This window comes from Mytilus trossulus, chromosome 7 (genome assembly GCF_036588685.1).
Source record: "Mytilus trossulus isolate FHL-02 chromosome 7, PNRI_Mtr1.1.1.hap1, whole genome shotgun sequence".
Lineage (NCBI taxonomy): Eukaryota > Metazoa > Mollusca > Bivalvia > Mytilida > Mytilidae > Mytilus > Mytilus trossulus.
Window position 1 is genome coordinate 15,535,059 of NC_086379.1, and position 17,443 is coordinate 15,552,501.

Consider the following 17,443-nt stretch of genomic DNA (forward strand, 5'->3'; position numbering starts at 1 on the left):
ACTGTTCGTATTACTGTGTGTTTTTCATTCTTTAATTGGCTAGAGGTATAAGGGTGGGTTGTCATCTCACGAAACATGTTAAACCCCGCCGCATTTGTGCGCCTGTCCCAATCCAGGAGCCACTGTCCTTTTAAGTCTTGTATGATTTTAATTTTAGTTCATTGTTATATTTCGGAGTTTATTATTACGTCTATAATCACTGAACCAGTACACTTTTTTGTCTAGGGGCCAGCTGAAGCAAGCCTAGCATGTGTTGTAACGTTCATTGCGACTCGATCTATACATTAAGTATTCCTTCCGTATCATTTCTTGGAACTGAATTAAATCATGCAATCGATAAAAAAGAACACAAACCGGTTTAAGTTGCATGCGACCGAAGCGCTTTTTCTGGATCTACCGGTTTATTGCGAGTTGGTCAGTTTTCACTGATACTTCTAAATGTTGGGCACTGGGAACACCAAATAGCTCTGAATTATTTATCTCAAACGCTAAACTCATATAAGAGATTTAAATCAACTTATTTGATTCCGGTTTAAATAGGTTTAACTAAATTTTTTTTGATAGATGCACAACCTTAAAATTTCAGGATAATGTTATCCCATGCAATGTCTAATATGTTTCATAAAAAAAAACGACTTCTTCTTTTCATTATCTATTTTGTAATTAAAAAAGATTTGATATATTTCGTGCTATTTTTTTATAACTAAAATTGATTCTTATCAGAGCCGTGTTAACATCAGTGTTTACAGGTACTAGTACCCCTCTTTTCTGATATTTTAATCAAAAATTTAAAAAATCAAACTTTAAAAAAGTGAAATAATCAAATTTGCACGTTAGTTTTAGTATTTTAAAAGTTTGATCAAATTCCTAAACATTCAAATTTATAAACAATATTTAGAATTTTGATATTTTAATAATTTGGTTAAAATTTCAAAATTTCAAAACTTTAACACAATTTGAAATTTTGATATTTTAAAACTTTGATTAAAATTCCAAAAATCTAAAATTTCAAAACTTTTTAAAACTTTGAATTGATAAGTGTTACACGGACCATCTGACTTGAGTTTAACAGTTACAGGTTTATAAGTCACCATTCAATCTGACAAAGGAACAACAGCGGTATATCGTGCCTTGAGGTACTCCTGGTGCTACAAATACATAATTAGAATTTTCGCCATCTATCAGGACTCTTATATATCGTTTTGTAAGGAACATGTTGAACCAATCTAGTAATAGCTAGACCATCAATACCATAACTTTCGAGTTTGGATAAGTCATCCGCCTTTTGTGTGGGACCGTATCGAATGCATTAGATATATCCAGTGTTACAAAATATGTCTGATGGCCTTTGTCATAAAGTTGAAGTAAGTCGTTCATCGTTGTTAAAAGTTGGGTTTAACAGGAGAAACCCGAACGGAAGCCATGCTGGTGACGTGTGTTGTGAGCAAATTGTTCCTTGTTAGCTCACCTGGCCCATAGGTCAAAGTGAGCTTTTCTCATCACTTGGCGTTCATTGTCGTTGTCCGTAAACTTTTATGGAGATCTTCTCCTCTGAAGCTACTTGGCCAAATTAAACCAAACTTGGCCTTAATCATCCTTAGGGTGTCTTGATTTTTTTAAATGTATCCGATGACCCCGCCTTGGTAAGAAATAGAACATGGGGGTAAAATGCAGTTTTTTGGATTCTCTCTGAAACTGAAGCACTTAGAGCAAATCTGACATGTGGTAAAATTGTTTTTCGGGTCAATATCTATCTGACCTGAAATTTGCAGACGCATCTGACAACCTGTTGTTGGTTTGCTGCCCCTGAATTGGTAATTTTAAGGAAATTTTGCAGTTTTTTGTTATTATCTTGAATATTATAAAAGATAAAGATAAATTGTAAATAGAAAATTGTTCAGCAAAGTAAGCTCTACAAAAAGTAAGCATGATTCAGGAAGAGGGACGAAAGATACCAAAGGGACATTCAAACTCATAAATCAAAAAATAAACTGACAACGCCAGGACTAAAAATGAAAAAGATAAACAGACAAACAATAGTACAGATGACACAACATAGTAAACTAAATAATAAACAACACGACCCCCACCAAAAACTATGGGTGATCTCAGGTGCTCCGGAAGGGTAAGCAGACCCTGCTCCACATGTGGCACCCGTCGTGTTGCTTATGTGAAAACAAATCCGTTAAATAGTCTAATTCGGTAGGTCACATTCATGAAAGGGACTTGGGGATTGTAGTTACGACGTAAGGAACATATCCGATATCATTTGTGAAACGGTTATTCCATAACGGTCAACCAACTCATGATGGCGTCCGTAAAATTTACGAAGGTATGATTTCAACTTCACCATTTGGAACTCTTGGTTTAAAAAAATGTATCCGATGAACCCACAAATTATTCAAAATGGCCGCCGCATGGCTAAAAACTAGAACATGGGGTAACATGCAGTTTTTGAGATATATTGCTGAAACTAAAGCATTTAGAGCAACCTGACATGAGCTTCGCATGTTCATGGGTCCAAGATTTTTATGTCTTGAAATGTTTGTCTTGAAATTTACATACGTATCAGACAACTTTTTGTTGTGTTGTTACTCTGAAATGGTAAATTTAAGGAAATTTTGTAGTTTTTTGTTATTATCTTCAATATTATTATAGATAGAGATAAACTGTAAACAGCAAAGTAAGCTCTACAAATAAGTAAGCATGTTCAACAGTGTCAATTGACCCCTTTAGGAGTTATTGCCCTTAAAAGTCAGCTTTTAACATTTTTTTTCGTAAATTTCTGTTATCTTTTAGAAAAATCTTCTCCTCTGAAACACCTGGACAAATCATTAAAGATAGAGATAACTGTAAACAGCACGAATGTTCAGTAAAGTAAGATCTTCAAATAAGTAAGCATGACCAAAATTGTCAATTGACCCCATAAAAACACAAAAACAAAGAATATTTTCATGAATTCTTTTGTTGTCTTTGATTTTGTAGAGTTCACTGCAGCACATAGACCAAGTGAGCGACATACGCTCTAGTTAGGTGTTTTATGATATGTTTACATATAATATGCTTAATCAGTTTGCAGGTAACGCAGGTCACGATAAAAAGATAAACAGGTCTATAGTTGTCTGGTGTGTTAATATTTCTTTCTTAAACACAGGAGTAATGTTCGCATTTCACCAAGTAGTACGGTATGGTGCCAGAGTTTATGGATTGTTGAAAGATGTGTCTCATGGTTAGAGAAGCTTTTCAATGCAACTCTAAATGTTGTTATTGCCAGTGTTGGTATCGGCTGAGCAACTTTCTTGTCAATGTTTATTGTTGCATTTAGTGTGTCTTTTGTGAAAACTGATTCAAATTGGTTTAGCAGTATGTTTGCCTTTTCTTTGTTATGAGGTCATGAGGTATTGTAACAAAACATCAAATCGTTTGTCTAACTTCAAATAAGGGTCAAGCTACGCTACTTTATGAGCTGGTGGTCCTCGAGGATATCAGCAGTTTATACATTTAAAAATTATTTGGAAACTTTCAAGTTTCAGCTGCTCAGGCAAAATTGCTATGATTCGTTTCAGGTTCCATTTAGTCGCAATGCTTCTAACTTATTCATATATTTATACCTTAATGACTGGCATTTCCATTTTTGGGGATCTGAGAGTTCCCAATGAAGGTTAATCTAGAACAGCTGTTCAAACGCACAATATTCATCAGATGTTTTAAATATTAAGAAAAACAAGGTCCTTAACATAAAATATTTATTCAATCGTGGTCCTCGAGGATATCAGCAGTTTATACATTTAAAAATTATTTGGAAACTTTCAAGTTTCAGCTGCTCAGGCAAAATTGCTATGATTCGTTTCAGGTTCTATTTAGTCGCAATGCTTCTAACTTATTAATATATTTATACCTTAATGACTGGCATTTCCATTTTTGGGGATCTGAGAGTTCCCAATGAAGGTTAATCTAGAACAGATGTTCAAACGCACAATATGCATCAGATGTTTTAAATATTAAGAAAAAACAAGGGCCTAAACATAAAATATTTATTCAATCTCGTCACACTATAACGCAAAAATATAAGGAATAACTTTCCAGTATACATATATATATATATAATATCATATTTATAAATAATATCAACAAATACAATCTCCGAAACAAGACTTAAAACTCACGTTTGACCTTGTTAGACTGACAAACGGGAGGTTAAAAGTCTCTTTTCAGGTACTGCATATATATATAAAACAGTATTTTGATACTTCTCTTATATTAATATAACTTGTACATGTGATTGTCACGTATAAATGGCAACAACTTTTTTTAAAGGCAACAGAACTCCTTGTTTTTGAAAGCTACTATTTGCACACAACTTAAAATAAAATACAACAAAAATAAATATTAGAGGATGAGTGGTTGTCTTGTAAATATAAACAATTTGTTGACACGGGAGTGCTCATTTCCCAATTTGATTTCTTTGTGGTAAATTCAGCCCTCTTTTTCCTTTAGGATTTTTTTTTACAGACAAAAATTGTGGTATTGACTTCTAAACATGAATTTACTACAATATCGGATATTTAAATATAAAGCGGCAATTAATATACAATAACAAAACATTGATAAAAAACAAATTTGAAACAAATAAAAAAACCTGATCAACATCGACGAGACATGCAAAATGTGTGACTTAATTAATCTGATGAATGAGGTGCCTCAGCTTAGCGCTTATTGAAAGAAATCATAACTAATTTTATCTACTAAAAGAACTGCCTGCAAACAAACTACTTTCCATCACTACAAGTTTTAGGAATGGTGCATCACATTTAGTCTAGATGATGAGTGTTTTATAATCTCCTCCTCTTATAATAACCTGGATAGGTATGGCTGCAAAAATGCTCCTATTCAATCTGATTCTAAAAAAGAGAAAAAATAATATCTTAAAGTTTCGACCAGTTTTTAACTGTTGAATTAGAGTTATCTTTCGTTTATTGTTCTATAATGATCGACTGTCGAAAACATTATCTATATATTTTAGTTCTGTTTGATGAAATTTGGACCCGTATTCTCTTTCCAGAAATGACATGACAGTAAGACAATTACAGTCTGTGAAAACTGTGAAGGATTAATATATTTCTCTAAGTACAATTCAATTGCTGTGGAAATTTTTAGAAATCCGTTATTTTTTTTCTAAATTTCATACTATTTCAGTACAGAAAAACATTACAATCAAAGATAGAAAAGACATATTCTATCATAATTTCACAATACTGTTCATAACCAACATAAAAAGAAGAAACGAACATGAACCACAGAGAAATAAAAAAAAAAAGACTATAAAAACAGAGTAACGTAAATATACGAGGGACAATCACAACTTGAAACAAATAGAACTAAAATATGCAGAACAAAATGTGAAAAACTACGATAAATCATAAGAATAACAAATTAGTAGTGGTGCGAATATTAGTGTTGAAATACAAACAACAGCTTTAAGGCTCCCGTTTCTGCTACCAAATCCGAGTGGAAAAGTGTTTAATCGCAATCTCGATGGTCGTATTCTAAACGATAAACATTTTAAATCTGAATACTAGTAGTCTCGTCGTGCATTGATTCAGTAATTTGTTTATATCATTCCCTCGGTTTTGGTAGCCGATTGATCACACTACCTTTTTTGTCGAAGGCAGCCCTCTCAAACCAATCGAGGCCAAAAAATAGAAAATTCTGTGTAGACGAACATGACATCATAGGAAGAACAGAGGAATGTAAATAAAAACGAAACAACTTTGAAATATAAAGAAATGACGCTATCATGGTTGCTCAATCAGTCTTTCCTGTAGAATACATGAAGTCAGACATTGTCATCAATTTCATTTGTCCAGCTTCACTGGCAGGTCCATCTGCAAAAAGCAATTAACGACCATCTCAAGTCCATTCATTATATCTACTATAGCAGCGTGCAAAGAGTGAAATCGTCACAATTGATTGTACAATAAAACAAATCGTGAACAATTTTGACCAGGACCTGTATTGTTTGCCCAAAGTTTATTTCTTCCTTAATAATAGAGCCAAAAATTGAAAAAAAGATGAGAACTGTTTGACGGTTACAAAATATCTAAATAATGCACAGATATAAGATTAAATACAATATTCTTCTGTTTTTCTGTAGAAGATGTTTGAAGAACAGACATATCAATGCTAACTTCTTCATACAACAAGATAAAAAAATCCTTTGCACATCTATTTAGCAACTTTTTCTGCTATGACATCTGAAATTACACTACCATACCACAATCCCCCATCTATGACATTGCATCTATGACATTGGCTAACACACTGCCCAACCGCAATACACTTCCCCAACTATGACATTGGCTAACACATTGCCCTACCGCAATCCCTTTCCCAATCTATGACATTGGCTAAAAAACTGGCAAACCGCAATCCCTTTCCCAATCTATGACATTGCAATTGGCTAACACACTACCAAACCGCAATCCCCTTCCCAATCTATGGCATTGGCTAACACACTGCCAAACCGCAATCCCCTTCCCAATATATGGCATTGGCTAACACACTGCCAAACCGCAATCCCCTTCCCCATCTATGACATTGGCTAATCCATTGCCCTACCGCAACCCCCCTCCATTACTGACATCTGATTACACACAACCCTATCGCTATCCCCTCCCCAATCTATGACATTGAAACCCACTGCCCATTCGCAACCTCCATCATAACAAAACGAAACAAAAAGATTAAATATCATTCAATAATAAGGGACAACTGAATCACACAGAGACAAAACACAACAGAAATCTTCGACACATGTTTTTACCTTTGGCGCGTTTAACAATGAGTGTTGGGGCAACATTGGTGCAGTATCCGAACCCGCCCTCTTCTTGCAAGTCATTACTATTCAAATGATGATTACCTTGTGGTGCTTCTGAATAATTTAATGATTGTTGCAATATTTTAAATGATCTAGACTGTACATTAGGGTTAGTGTATCCCTTATACATCGAGGGTTCCTCATCAACTTCAGAACGTTGTTTTGGTGCTGGTTTAGTTTGTGCTCCTCTATGTTGACCTACGTCTATGGCATCTCTGAAATCAAACGAACGAAATAAAATTCTACATGTCATTTTACTGTCTATATTTATTATTTTTTTTTATCTCACTTTTAGGTGTACCACCCTTTCTGTAACCTCAAGTTTTAGCTTTTGAAAAAAGATAATCCGAATAAACAGGGTATCTTTACAGAAACAAGCGCCCTTTTTTGTTATCCTGTCTTTGTTACCCCCCCCCCCCCCCCCCCCCGCCTAAATAATTGATCTTATAAAAAAAGGAGATGCAATATGATTGCCAATTAGACAATTGCAACTCTCCACACGATATACATTTGTACCACATGACACAGAAATGAACAACTATATGTCACTGTACGACCTTCAGCAATGAACAAAGCCCACTCCGCATATATATATAGTCAGTAATAGATGGCTTCAAAATGACAAATGTAAAACAATTCAAACAAAAAACCTTACGGCCTTATATATGATGAATTAATGTTTTTCCCAAGATTCAAAACTACCATATATTTAATGCATACAGAGCACATTGTTTTTACAGCTTCGAAACGGTCAAAGTTACCTCAGACTGAAATTTAGACAATAACACAATATTGCAATTAGACATATTGCAGAGATAACTTAGAAGCACACGTTTTCTTAGATCAATTTAGGGGTGAATAAGTCTTTGTGGCTAGAGGTTGCAACTCTTAGAATATTGACGAGCATAATTAGACAAAGTTTCTTACGGTTTTGTTGTTGCCAAAAACGACGTTTTCCCTATATTAGGTGAATGGATACGCGCTGCATCCTTTTCAATTGTTAATGTTTGTGTCATTTTGGACTTTTGTGGATAGTTGTCTCATTGGCAATCATACCACATCTTCTTTTTTATATTTGAACAATGAACCATAAAAAGTGGTCAAGGTCAGATGAACTGTGCATGCCGAACAGACATACAGCAAAAGACAAACATATATGCAATGGTAAACTATAACACCAAGAACAGCCTCAACCTTATTTTGTCAGCTTTTCCGGTTGAGGTAACATTTAAATGATTATAACAAAAGGACAACTGTATTAACATATTTGAAACATGAAACAGGGTAAAATTAGCTGAAAATAGTAAGTTGTTTTAGTAATCTCATTCATATGAAAGATAAGATGCAAAGACTTGTTTAGAAGTTATAGATTGGCTAACACTTGTCACATGTCTTGATTCTACTCAACTGGTATTTGCTGTAACACGATGTTAATTATGTAGCGTCAGACAGCCTTCACATAACTACATTGATATACATGGTAAAAGGGAAAGTAATATACCAGAACAGTAATTAGTTTATTATATAATTACTCTGCTGGAATTACATCTTATTATTCTACATTTAGTCTAAGAGATGTAGTATTATGTCATTCTTAATTACATACGTGTTTTTCTTCGTTTACAATGTTTTGTTTTATTCTGTGAACTGGACCGAGACGCTTAATTTGAGTCACAAAAATCCGAATTAAACAAAATGGTGTCTTTTTAACAGGTATAAATAGTTCCAGTACGATAAATGCATGAAAAGCACAGTAGGTTATATTTCTGAGAGTCTAGCTTCCAGCAGCATTTAGTTGTCGAGTACAGAGTACTACCAAGAAATCTAAATTCCTTTCGACAGTAAAGTCTTATATAAGTCAGTCCCACTATTGAAATCGCAATTGATTGGTCGGATGCTGCCTTTAGTAAGCCGACTGCAATGAAATGCACGTCTAGCAATGGAAGCGGTGAATGCATTCATGATCTTATTTGACCTACAACGAAGTACATGTTTTATGCAATTTTTTCAAATTTCGGTCTTCAATTTCGGTGTGTATACGTATTTATGTTCTGAAACCTGTGAATGATTTTAGAAGATTATATAATTATATGTTAATTTTCCTCTATTTTCGTAGGGTAGCTGTTTTCACAAGTTCCTAAAATTGAGAATGAAATGGGGAATGTGTCAAAGAGACATCAACCCGACCATAGAGCAGACACCAACAGAAGGTCGCCAACAGGTCGTCAATGCAGCGAGAAACCCCCCCACCCGGATGTGACCTTCAGCTGGCCCCTAAACAAATATATATATATATATATATACTGTACTTAATTCCACGACACCATAACTTAGCTTGCCTTCTGAGCTTCTTGTTTTCGCTTGTTGTCAGCACTTTTTTCTTTAATCTTTTTTTCCACTCAATTGGTTAGTTTCATGTACGTGTTCTAACTTAATGTAAACTATAACCATACCTTTGCACCACAAAATCTAATTCATTTCCACTTCTGATAATTTCCATTTTAGCTTGTTCATGGTCTAGATACGTTGCTGGTACATTATTTATTTTTAGAATTCCGTCCCCCGGTCGTAAGCCACTTCGGTCTCCCACGCCATTACGTGATAGCTGAAATTTGATTAAAAATAAAATTAAAAGCCTTCTTTATAAAGTGTTAGGATCTATCTAATCGTTTTGAATAATTTGATAGTTGTTTGCTCAATGTTCAGCGGCAAATATCAAACGCATGTTAAGGACGAATCCATAGATACGCAAAACCAATGAACTTGGTTTAACAGACAGAATACTGCACTGGACTGAAATGATAACATAAGTGGAATAGGGACACCTGATAGTTTGCTTTTTTTTTTAACAGAAACGCTGAGGTGATTTTGCGGAAATGATCTTTAATATCCATTTCATGGCAGCCTATCTTTAATCAGCGTTCCGACTGAATAGGGTTGTGTTCTACACAAACGAACGATCTACGCACTCATGACCCCCTAAAGTGGTCATCCGTTCCATCACTAGCTTCGCATCAGTGTAGCGATAAATGGACACAACAAGGGTCCAGTTTATCATGACCCATGTCAATCGAATGCTCTATACCACATATAACTCTACCATATTAAGAACATACACTACTATGATCGATCAAACACTGACTTTGTAAAATGAATATTGCGATAGTGTTTTTTGAGGATTTGAGGAATTAAGTTCAACCCGAACATTGAATAATGAAGTTCGTTGACATCAAAATTGACGTCAAAAACTTTAAGATCAAATATCTCTTTTATGGAGCACTTCATTAAGAGAATGTATCATTATAAAATTATTTCCTACATACTTATATATAAAAGTGACAAACTGAATTCGTCCATCCTAGAGTTAAGTAGTTTGACATATATAGTATCATTAATAGGTTGTTATACCATTACAAATAATAGGATAACCTGTGGCATGACAACTTGAAAGTTCAAACGTAACGATCAGAGGTGCATTTATATAGTTCATTCTATATCACAAGTAAAAAAATGAAACTGACAGTTTGAGGCAATTATTTAAATTGTCGACGAAGTAGCGCTTTTTTTTTTTTTTTTTAATTTTCATGGTGGGGTGTTTGTCCCATGGTAGCAGTACTTGATATTTAGTTTTACTAATTTCATTACATATATTTGGCAGTAAAAGTCTTCTGTACTCATCAAAGTGACATTATATTGCACAGCTGGTACATCTTTTACATCTTTTTAATACATCACAATGACGAGAGAACTGAGGATAGGTATACATCTTTGCAAAATGTCATGAATGTATATTTTGTGTATTTTACATACTTATTATATTGAAATATTCATCAATTATAAATAAGCAAAATGAAAGTATTATGTGCCAGGATACCTCAATTCGCGCCTTACGAAAAAACAGAAACGGAAAATACGACTTCATATCTCTATTTTATAATGATAAAAAAATCCATGCAAAATGTCATGAATGTCCGAATGTATATTTGTGTATTTTACATACTTATAATATTGAAATATTCATCAATTCATAACAAAAACGGTTTTAGATGGATACTTGCCTCGCTTACGAAGAAACAGAAACGGAAAAATACGACTTCATGTCTCTATTTTATAGAGATAAAAAAGCCCTCCTCTTTTACAGAATCCTGGTGCTCGAGTTTATCTGTAACATTACAGGGTATTACGATAACGATAATGTATTTAGTAAATCAAAAGCTGATAATCATTGCCAGTTGTATAGAGCATGCATTTGACCTTAATGGAGGTCATATTCCACCTCCACTTACAGAATCTTCTGATGAGATTTACAGATAGAGAAATTAATGCTGGCACTGATCTGTTATCATTCTCTCAAAGTACCTATCTAATAATCTTAGATTTAATACAAACTACCTGTTTGTGATACCTGTAACCACATGTAAATCGTTATTGATCATATATTTATAGACAATTTGGCAAGATGCAACATTAACATAAACCATTTCACCGAATATTTGAACATTGCTACAGACAGTAGCTACTAGAATATTGAAGGTTTCAAAAGACCAAACGCTGCCTGTTGTATATTAGATACTAATACCAGGTTCTTCTTTGGTGAACATATAATTTGTGATTTGAATGAAAAATAAGACGAAACCCAACTCTTTTGCAATATAAAAGCATACGGTATTCAAGTATTTAGATAACATAGATTATCCGACCAACCAGTCATTGCCTAAACGTATGTTGTTTGTTGCACCATTTAGTAAAAAGGTTCATAGAACTTTAGAAAGTGAACTCATTAACTGCTTTATAGCTATCAACAACTGTTATATATTTATCAGCACGGCACTTTGTAATAAATAACATTATTTTGCCAAATATTGCAATTTTCTGTGTCTATTTTTATTTTATTGTTTGAAATAAACGGAACTTCATGGTATAACAGTACATTTCATATTAGATCTGTTAAAAAGTGTGTGCGTGTGTGGGTTTGGGTCTTTTGTGGGGAGGGGTTTTCATAGCAATATGTCTGATTCATATTGATTCGTAATAATAGTAATCAAACCTGATTATCAGAAAGAGCATTGATTGATACATGTGTAAATAATCATAAACAATTGGGCTATAATCAGATAATCATTCAATAACAAAACTGATCAATACGTTATAATATCTCCTCATGGGGGGCTATGATTTAGTCACGTTCGACCCCTATACGTGATAATATCTCCTCATGGGGGGCTAGGATTTAGTCACGTTAGACCCCTATACGTGATAATATCTCCTCATGGAGGGCTATGATTTAGTCACGTTAGACCCCTATACGTGATATACTTCACATGTTACTGTCTATTTCCGACATCTTATAAGTATGATTACTTCACATTCATAATCCACCACTCCATTTCATTACTAAAAACACTTTAAGTCGTGTCCTGACAATTGTTGATTCACAGAAAGACAACTATTTTCCTAACTACTTCGAGAAAATAGGAAAAACCTGTTGAAAGCATCTGTGGTATTGATCTATCCTTATGCACATACTACGATAAAAGTGGTTATTCTCTCAATAAAACCGCATAAAACAAACAATCATAACTTATTTGAAGTAGTGTAAGAGTACGTCAACGACTTCTAATTTTTACTCCCTTTTTTTTCAGCATAACTACTTCACTAACTCCCACTCGATTTTTTCCATAAGTTAAATTCTTAGATCTTATGAACATTTTCTGAAGACATTTGTGCGTTTTTATGAAAATCATAAGTCAACGGGAAGCCCCTACATGTATTTTGCTATCTTCTTTCTGTTTGGTGTTTTCAAATAATTATTGTATTTTTTTCTTAAAAAAATTGACCTGTTTTCCTATCTGCTTTCTAACTGTATTATTTTCAGTTACTGGCTCTTCTGTCAAGTACTGTTTCAAACAATTTACCCTATTAGTTGGTAAAATGAATGTAAAATACTTGTAGATTTAACAATGGAAGTGTCCCCCCCCCCAAAAAAAAAAAAAATGATAACAAGAGATGTTTCCATAAACGTTGGACACATACGTTAAAAAGTTTAGTTGTGTACTTATAAAACACAGACAAGGTTAATCGTATTGACATTTCAGTTCTTAATATGCAATTTACAGTATTAAATATTTAACTTTACTGTAAAATTATCAAAAATTATAGCAATTTGTTATCATTAAGTAGCAGTTACAGTTATCCACATAATACATGTTGCTACTGATTGCTATCTGTTCTAGAATATTCATCATATAATAATAAAACATCGTTGTTGTTTTAACACATCTGGCAGTGCTTTTTTCGCAATATCATCAACAGAAAACTTGGCACACAGTAAACTGGCAATCAGCAGAATCTAACTATCAGAAAACTAATTGTTAACGACCATTCAACTTTGCTGTAATTACTTTATAGGCAGAGAAAATGCGACATGTCAAGAGAACTGGGAGAAAGACAGAAAGAATTCTTAGTAGTTTGTACATCTATGACCTTGTAAATAAGGTTATTTGTATATAAGGAATGTTGAGGTCGAAATTAGATAAAATATCAAACAAAATTTTTTTTACAATTGCTTAGAGAAACGACAAGGGCACAGTTGGATAGTTGGATCTGTCCTTGCGTCATTCCACACTTTCTTCAACCGCTCAATTATTTGCGAAGCATTGCCTGGATTTCAATGAACTTTTCTGAAAATCGTCAGTAGTTATTATGACATGGCGAACCTCTTATTTTTTCAGAATAATTTCAAGTCTATAATACCTATAGCATTGATTAGCATATATATATTATTACGTTCTTTTTCTAATTTTACAGTTTAATAAACTTCATGAATTAATGTTCATTATTTTCTAATGGACGAGCCAGAGCATTGCTATGAGAATATCAAGAGGTTAAAAACTATATATAGTCAAGCAATAGAATTTGGCGAACATTTGGAGCTTTTTGACTATAAAATGCGCACACGAAGTTTATTCTTTTGTGCTGGCCATTAGCTGTCTCTTTTTGTTTTAATTGTTTGGTAGCAGGCTTTACATTCGTGCGTTCACATCGATAATATGTTTTACAGTTTCACGAAGAATAGAAAAAGCTATTGTACCAAAGCTTCAATGCGATATCTGGTGATTTTTTGTTTGTCTCTGCATTTTAATGGTCACAAAAAGAGGGAGAGGTCATCCACTGTCAGCACATATGAATTAAATAACCTGTTCTGTGTCAAACGTACAATAATTTCATGTTCAATGTTAAATATGTACATGTTAAATGTCCCAGCAGCCTAATTGGCTTGTTAGGGTGAACAGTATGAGACATGGTCTTTTGTCACGAATGTAGGATCAGTATGAATAATGAGGGCCTATGGTCCTTGTGTCAGATATCCCTATAGGTATAGTTTTGTTTACAACAACATCTTAAACAAACTACTAAATGATGAAAGATCTTTTGATAATGAATGAAAGAAAATAATCTGTAGTTTTTATATTTAAGTTTTTCTTAATTTATTTTCGTTGTAATGTCTTACTCTAATTTGGAAAGAGAGAAAAGATAGCAAATAATTATCGAACAAGGTTTACTTAGTAATGCTATGGACCCGATGTGGAATGTATATCTCTTCATTTAAATGTATAAAGGCATTTTGTTAATGTACATTTGATCTCATAGTTGTACAAATAAGACATTATTTAAGAGGGTCAGATATTTATCACGTCGTCAAAATTGAAATTCTATCGCTATTCATTTCTCCTGTTCTTTGAGTTGCTTTAATACTTCATGAGATTTAATTTCAAGTGTTATTAACCAAATATTCATATGTATCACCGATGTATTCATACAACTCAGGAATGCAAATAATTACAAGTAAAAGTCTCTGATTTCAAAGATAAACAAAATAAACATTTATGTCAACCCTTCGGTTACATGTAATATAATTATGAATAAAATATTTTGAAATTACATTTATACGATGATTTTTATAGTAAATATAGTTGTATCAAAAAGACAACTTTAACAATTTATAATAATATAGTCGAGTATTGTTGGAAGCTAGAGTTTAGACATAAGAGCGAGAGGTTGAACTTTAATGATTTATAAAAAATATGGTTGCGTTATGGTAGAGATTGGAAATAAAGGGGGAGAGGTTATTTTGCTACAAACTTGCAGATTAACTTTATGATACCATTATTTTAAAAATACAATTTGACAAAACCCCTGTAAAAACGGTTACTAGTGCTTGAATATTAAGTTTTAATAAAATGTATTTTAATATTATAATGAGGTCTATAATGTGCAAAAATGTCTGTTCAGAATGAATTTTGTTTTTTTCTCTGTAAAATAAAGCTTTGATTTAATACCTCCTCCTACACAAATCTCCATCTGTATTTACAAGATAAGATACTATTGTAATCAAATGTATGCAGCATCACTGCAACCTTCACATATATATGTTTAGTGCAAATAACCATAAAACTTACTTTCTGAATATATAATATAGATCCCTGATCTCTTCCTCCATTCATACGAAATCCCCACTGTACAGAAGGATCCTTTCTCCTTAGTTGGACGAAGACGGGTTGGTCCTCGGACATTTTTAAAAACTTTCACAAAATCAACTTTAGTTCGTCTGCTACTTTTTGTCGAAAAGTGGGTCAATTACACCAAATGAAGATCCCGGATGTACGTATACTTAGTTAGAGTGATATAGAGAATATGATATGATTACTTCTCCATCCTTCGCATCTTTCCTGCATTATCGAGCACGTGTGGGAGCCTCCGTGTGGTGAATGAAAAATAAACAATCATATCGATATTTATAAGGCCGTATTTTATAGGAACATTGTTTTATTCTCAAGAAGAATATGTTTTGCAACTTACTTTCATAAAAAAACAACTGACTAAATAGTAAAGTTTTGTTTTCCGAATAGAATATATTTTGATCGTTAAAAAAATATTGTCGACTGATTATGCCCAAATACATTTATAGTAGATACTCAAATGAAAATTAAATAATTAAAATATTTTAAGTAATTAGAATTTTCCTTTGAATCTAACAAACAACAAAATTAGAACACTTCTATATGATATATAGAAATATCATTAGAAGGTGTTTTTTTTTATAGTACTGGAACTACTTGTGTATTATACTTGACTCATACCGAATCTAATCAATAAAGCAGAATGTGTTTGGCCGATGATTATTTAAAAAAATCTTACTATTAAATAAAGTGAAATTGTCAGCTCGAAACGTACCAGAAAAGACTCAATTCGTGAAAAAAATATGTCTCTGTCAACTTCTGTAATGTTATCTTTTATTTTTTTTTAAAGTTGGAAAGTCAATATAGGACGACGTAGTTGCATTAGAGAAGATATCGTTATAACATCACATGTTGCGAAAAAAAGAAGGAAAAAGTCAAGACGATGTTTACGATTTTTTACAAAAAGGAAGATGATTGATTAAAAAAAAGATCACGTGCCTATTTTTTTTTAAGGAAAACTGATTAAAATAGCCTAAAATTACGTTATATGTTATATTTCTAGTTAAATTCTAACCCATAAAACTTATATACGGTTAATTCAATGTTCAAGGCTCGCCAAACAAGAAAAGGTTTCGAATCTATCTTCTAGCTATAGTGTCATTTCTCGTTTATAAGGTAAATCAACAAATACAACGATTGATTCCCGTATGCTGAAATTCTAGTTTCAGATATGTTTTGCATGTTTAAAATGAGGAAAAACAAATATTTTCGTCTTCGAAATACATGTATTATGATATAAAGATACATAATTATTCCTTGTATGTTTAAAATGATGAAAAACAAATATTTTCGTCTTCGAAATACATGTATTATGATATAAAGATACATTATTATTCCTTTAACATGTTTGAAATGAACCCGATGTAAGGTTGAATAAGCAGTTTTGAGAAAAGAAAAAAAAACAAAACACGCGAATGATATGCCGGTCTTGTGCATATATTGTTGCCAGCATCTTATCATGATTAATCTGACGGTAAAAGTCCTATTATATGTTCTCATTTTATGTATGGACCGCCAGAGAAAACGATTCTCTCCTTTTATGTAAGGACAGTAGCGATGTTCTGTTTATGTAGAGATATTAATATCAATGGTCTCCTTTTATGAGGGGGGATAGGAGGGGTCCTGATCCCGAAATCCCGGACTTAAAAAACGAAATTCCGAGGTCCCGAATTTAAATAAAGTAAATCCCGACGTCCGAAATCCGGAAAAAAAGGATTCCCGGATCCCGAAATGATCAATCCCGAAATCCCGAGCTTAAAAACCCCCGATCCCGGAGTCCCGATAAAGGTCCTATCCCCCTCTTTTATGTATGAACAACAGTATCGATGTTCTCTTTTGATGTATGAACCACAGTATCGATGGTCTCCTATGATGTATGAACAACAGTATCGATGTTCTCCTTTGATGTATGAACATCAGCATCGATGTTCTCCTTTTATGTATGAACAGCAGTATCGATATTCTCCTTTGATGATAGAACAACAGTATCGATGGTCTCCTTTGATGTATGAACAACAGTATCGATGGTCTCCTTTGATGTATGAAG

The 17,443-nt window shown here is 33.2% G+C and overlaps 1 protein-coding gene across 3 annotated transcripts; it reads right to left on the minus strand.

The window, feature by feature from the left end:
• Positions 1 to 4,728: 4,728 nt before the first annotated feature.
• LOC134724691 (PDZ and LIM domain protein 2-like) lies at positions 4,729 to 15,639 on the minus strand. Of its 3 annotated transcripts, XM_063587864.1 has the most exons (5): positions 15,337 to 15,639; positions 9,331 to 9,482; positions 6,920 to 7,092; positions 5,655 to 5,885; positions 4,729 to 4,901 (listed from the first exon to the last, which is right to left on the minus strand). In XM_063587864.1, the coding sequence occupies exons 1-4, from the start codon at positions 15,448 to 15,450 to the stop codon at positions 5,806 to 5,808; spliced, it is 519 nt and encodes a 172-aa protein (XP_063443934.1). In that variant the 5' UTR covers positions 15,451 to 15,639; the 3' UTR covers positions 4,729 to 4,901; positions 5,655 to 5,805. The 3 variants fall into 3 exon arrangements, with proteins under 3 accessions (XP_063443934.1, XP_063443933.1, XP_063443935.1); XM_063587863.1 differs by lacking the exon at positions 5,655 to 5,885 and having other exon boundaries at positions 6,824 to 7,092; XM_063587865.1 differs by lacking the exon at positions 5,655 to 5,885 and having other exon boundaries at positions 15,337 to 15,634.
• Between the last annotated feature and the right edge of the window lie 1,804 nt (positions 15,640 to 17,443).

What these genes read in the sequence shown, in the direction of transcription:
- LOC134724691 (XM_063587863.1), bottom strand. Translation starts at nt 15,450, where the DNA reads ATGTCCGAGGACCAACCCGTCTTCGTCCAACTAAGGAGAAAGGATCCT. An exon ending in CTATATTATATATTCAGAAA is followed by an intron (nt 9,483 to 15,336) that starts GTAAGTTTTATG and finishes ATCAAATTTCAG; the next exon opens with CTATCACGTAATGGCGTGGG. An exon ending in TTAGATTTTGTGGTGCAAAG is followed by an intron (nt 7,093 to 9,330) that starts GTATGGTTATAG and finishes GTTTGATTTCAG; the next exon opens with AGATGCCATAGACGTAGGTC.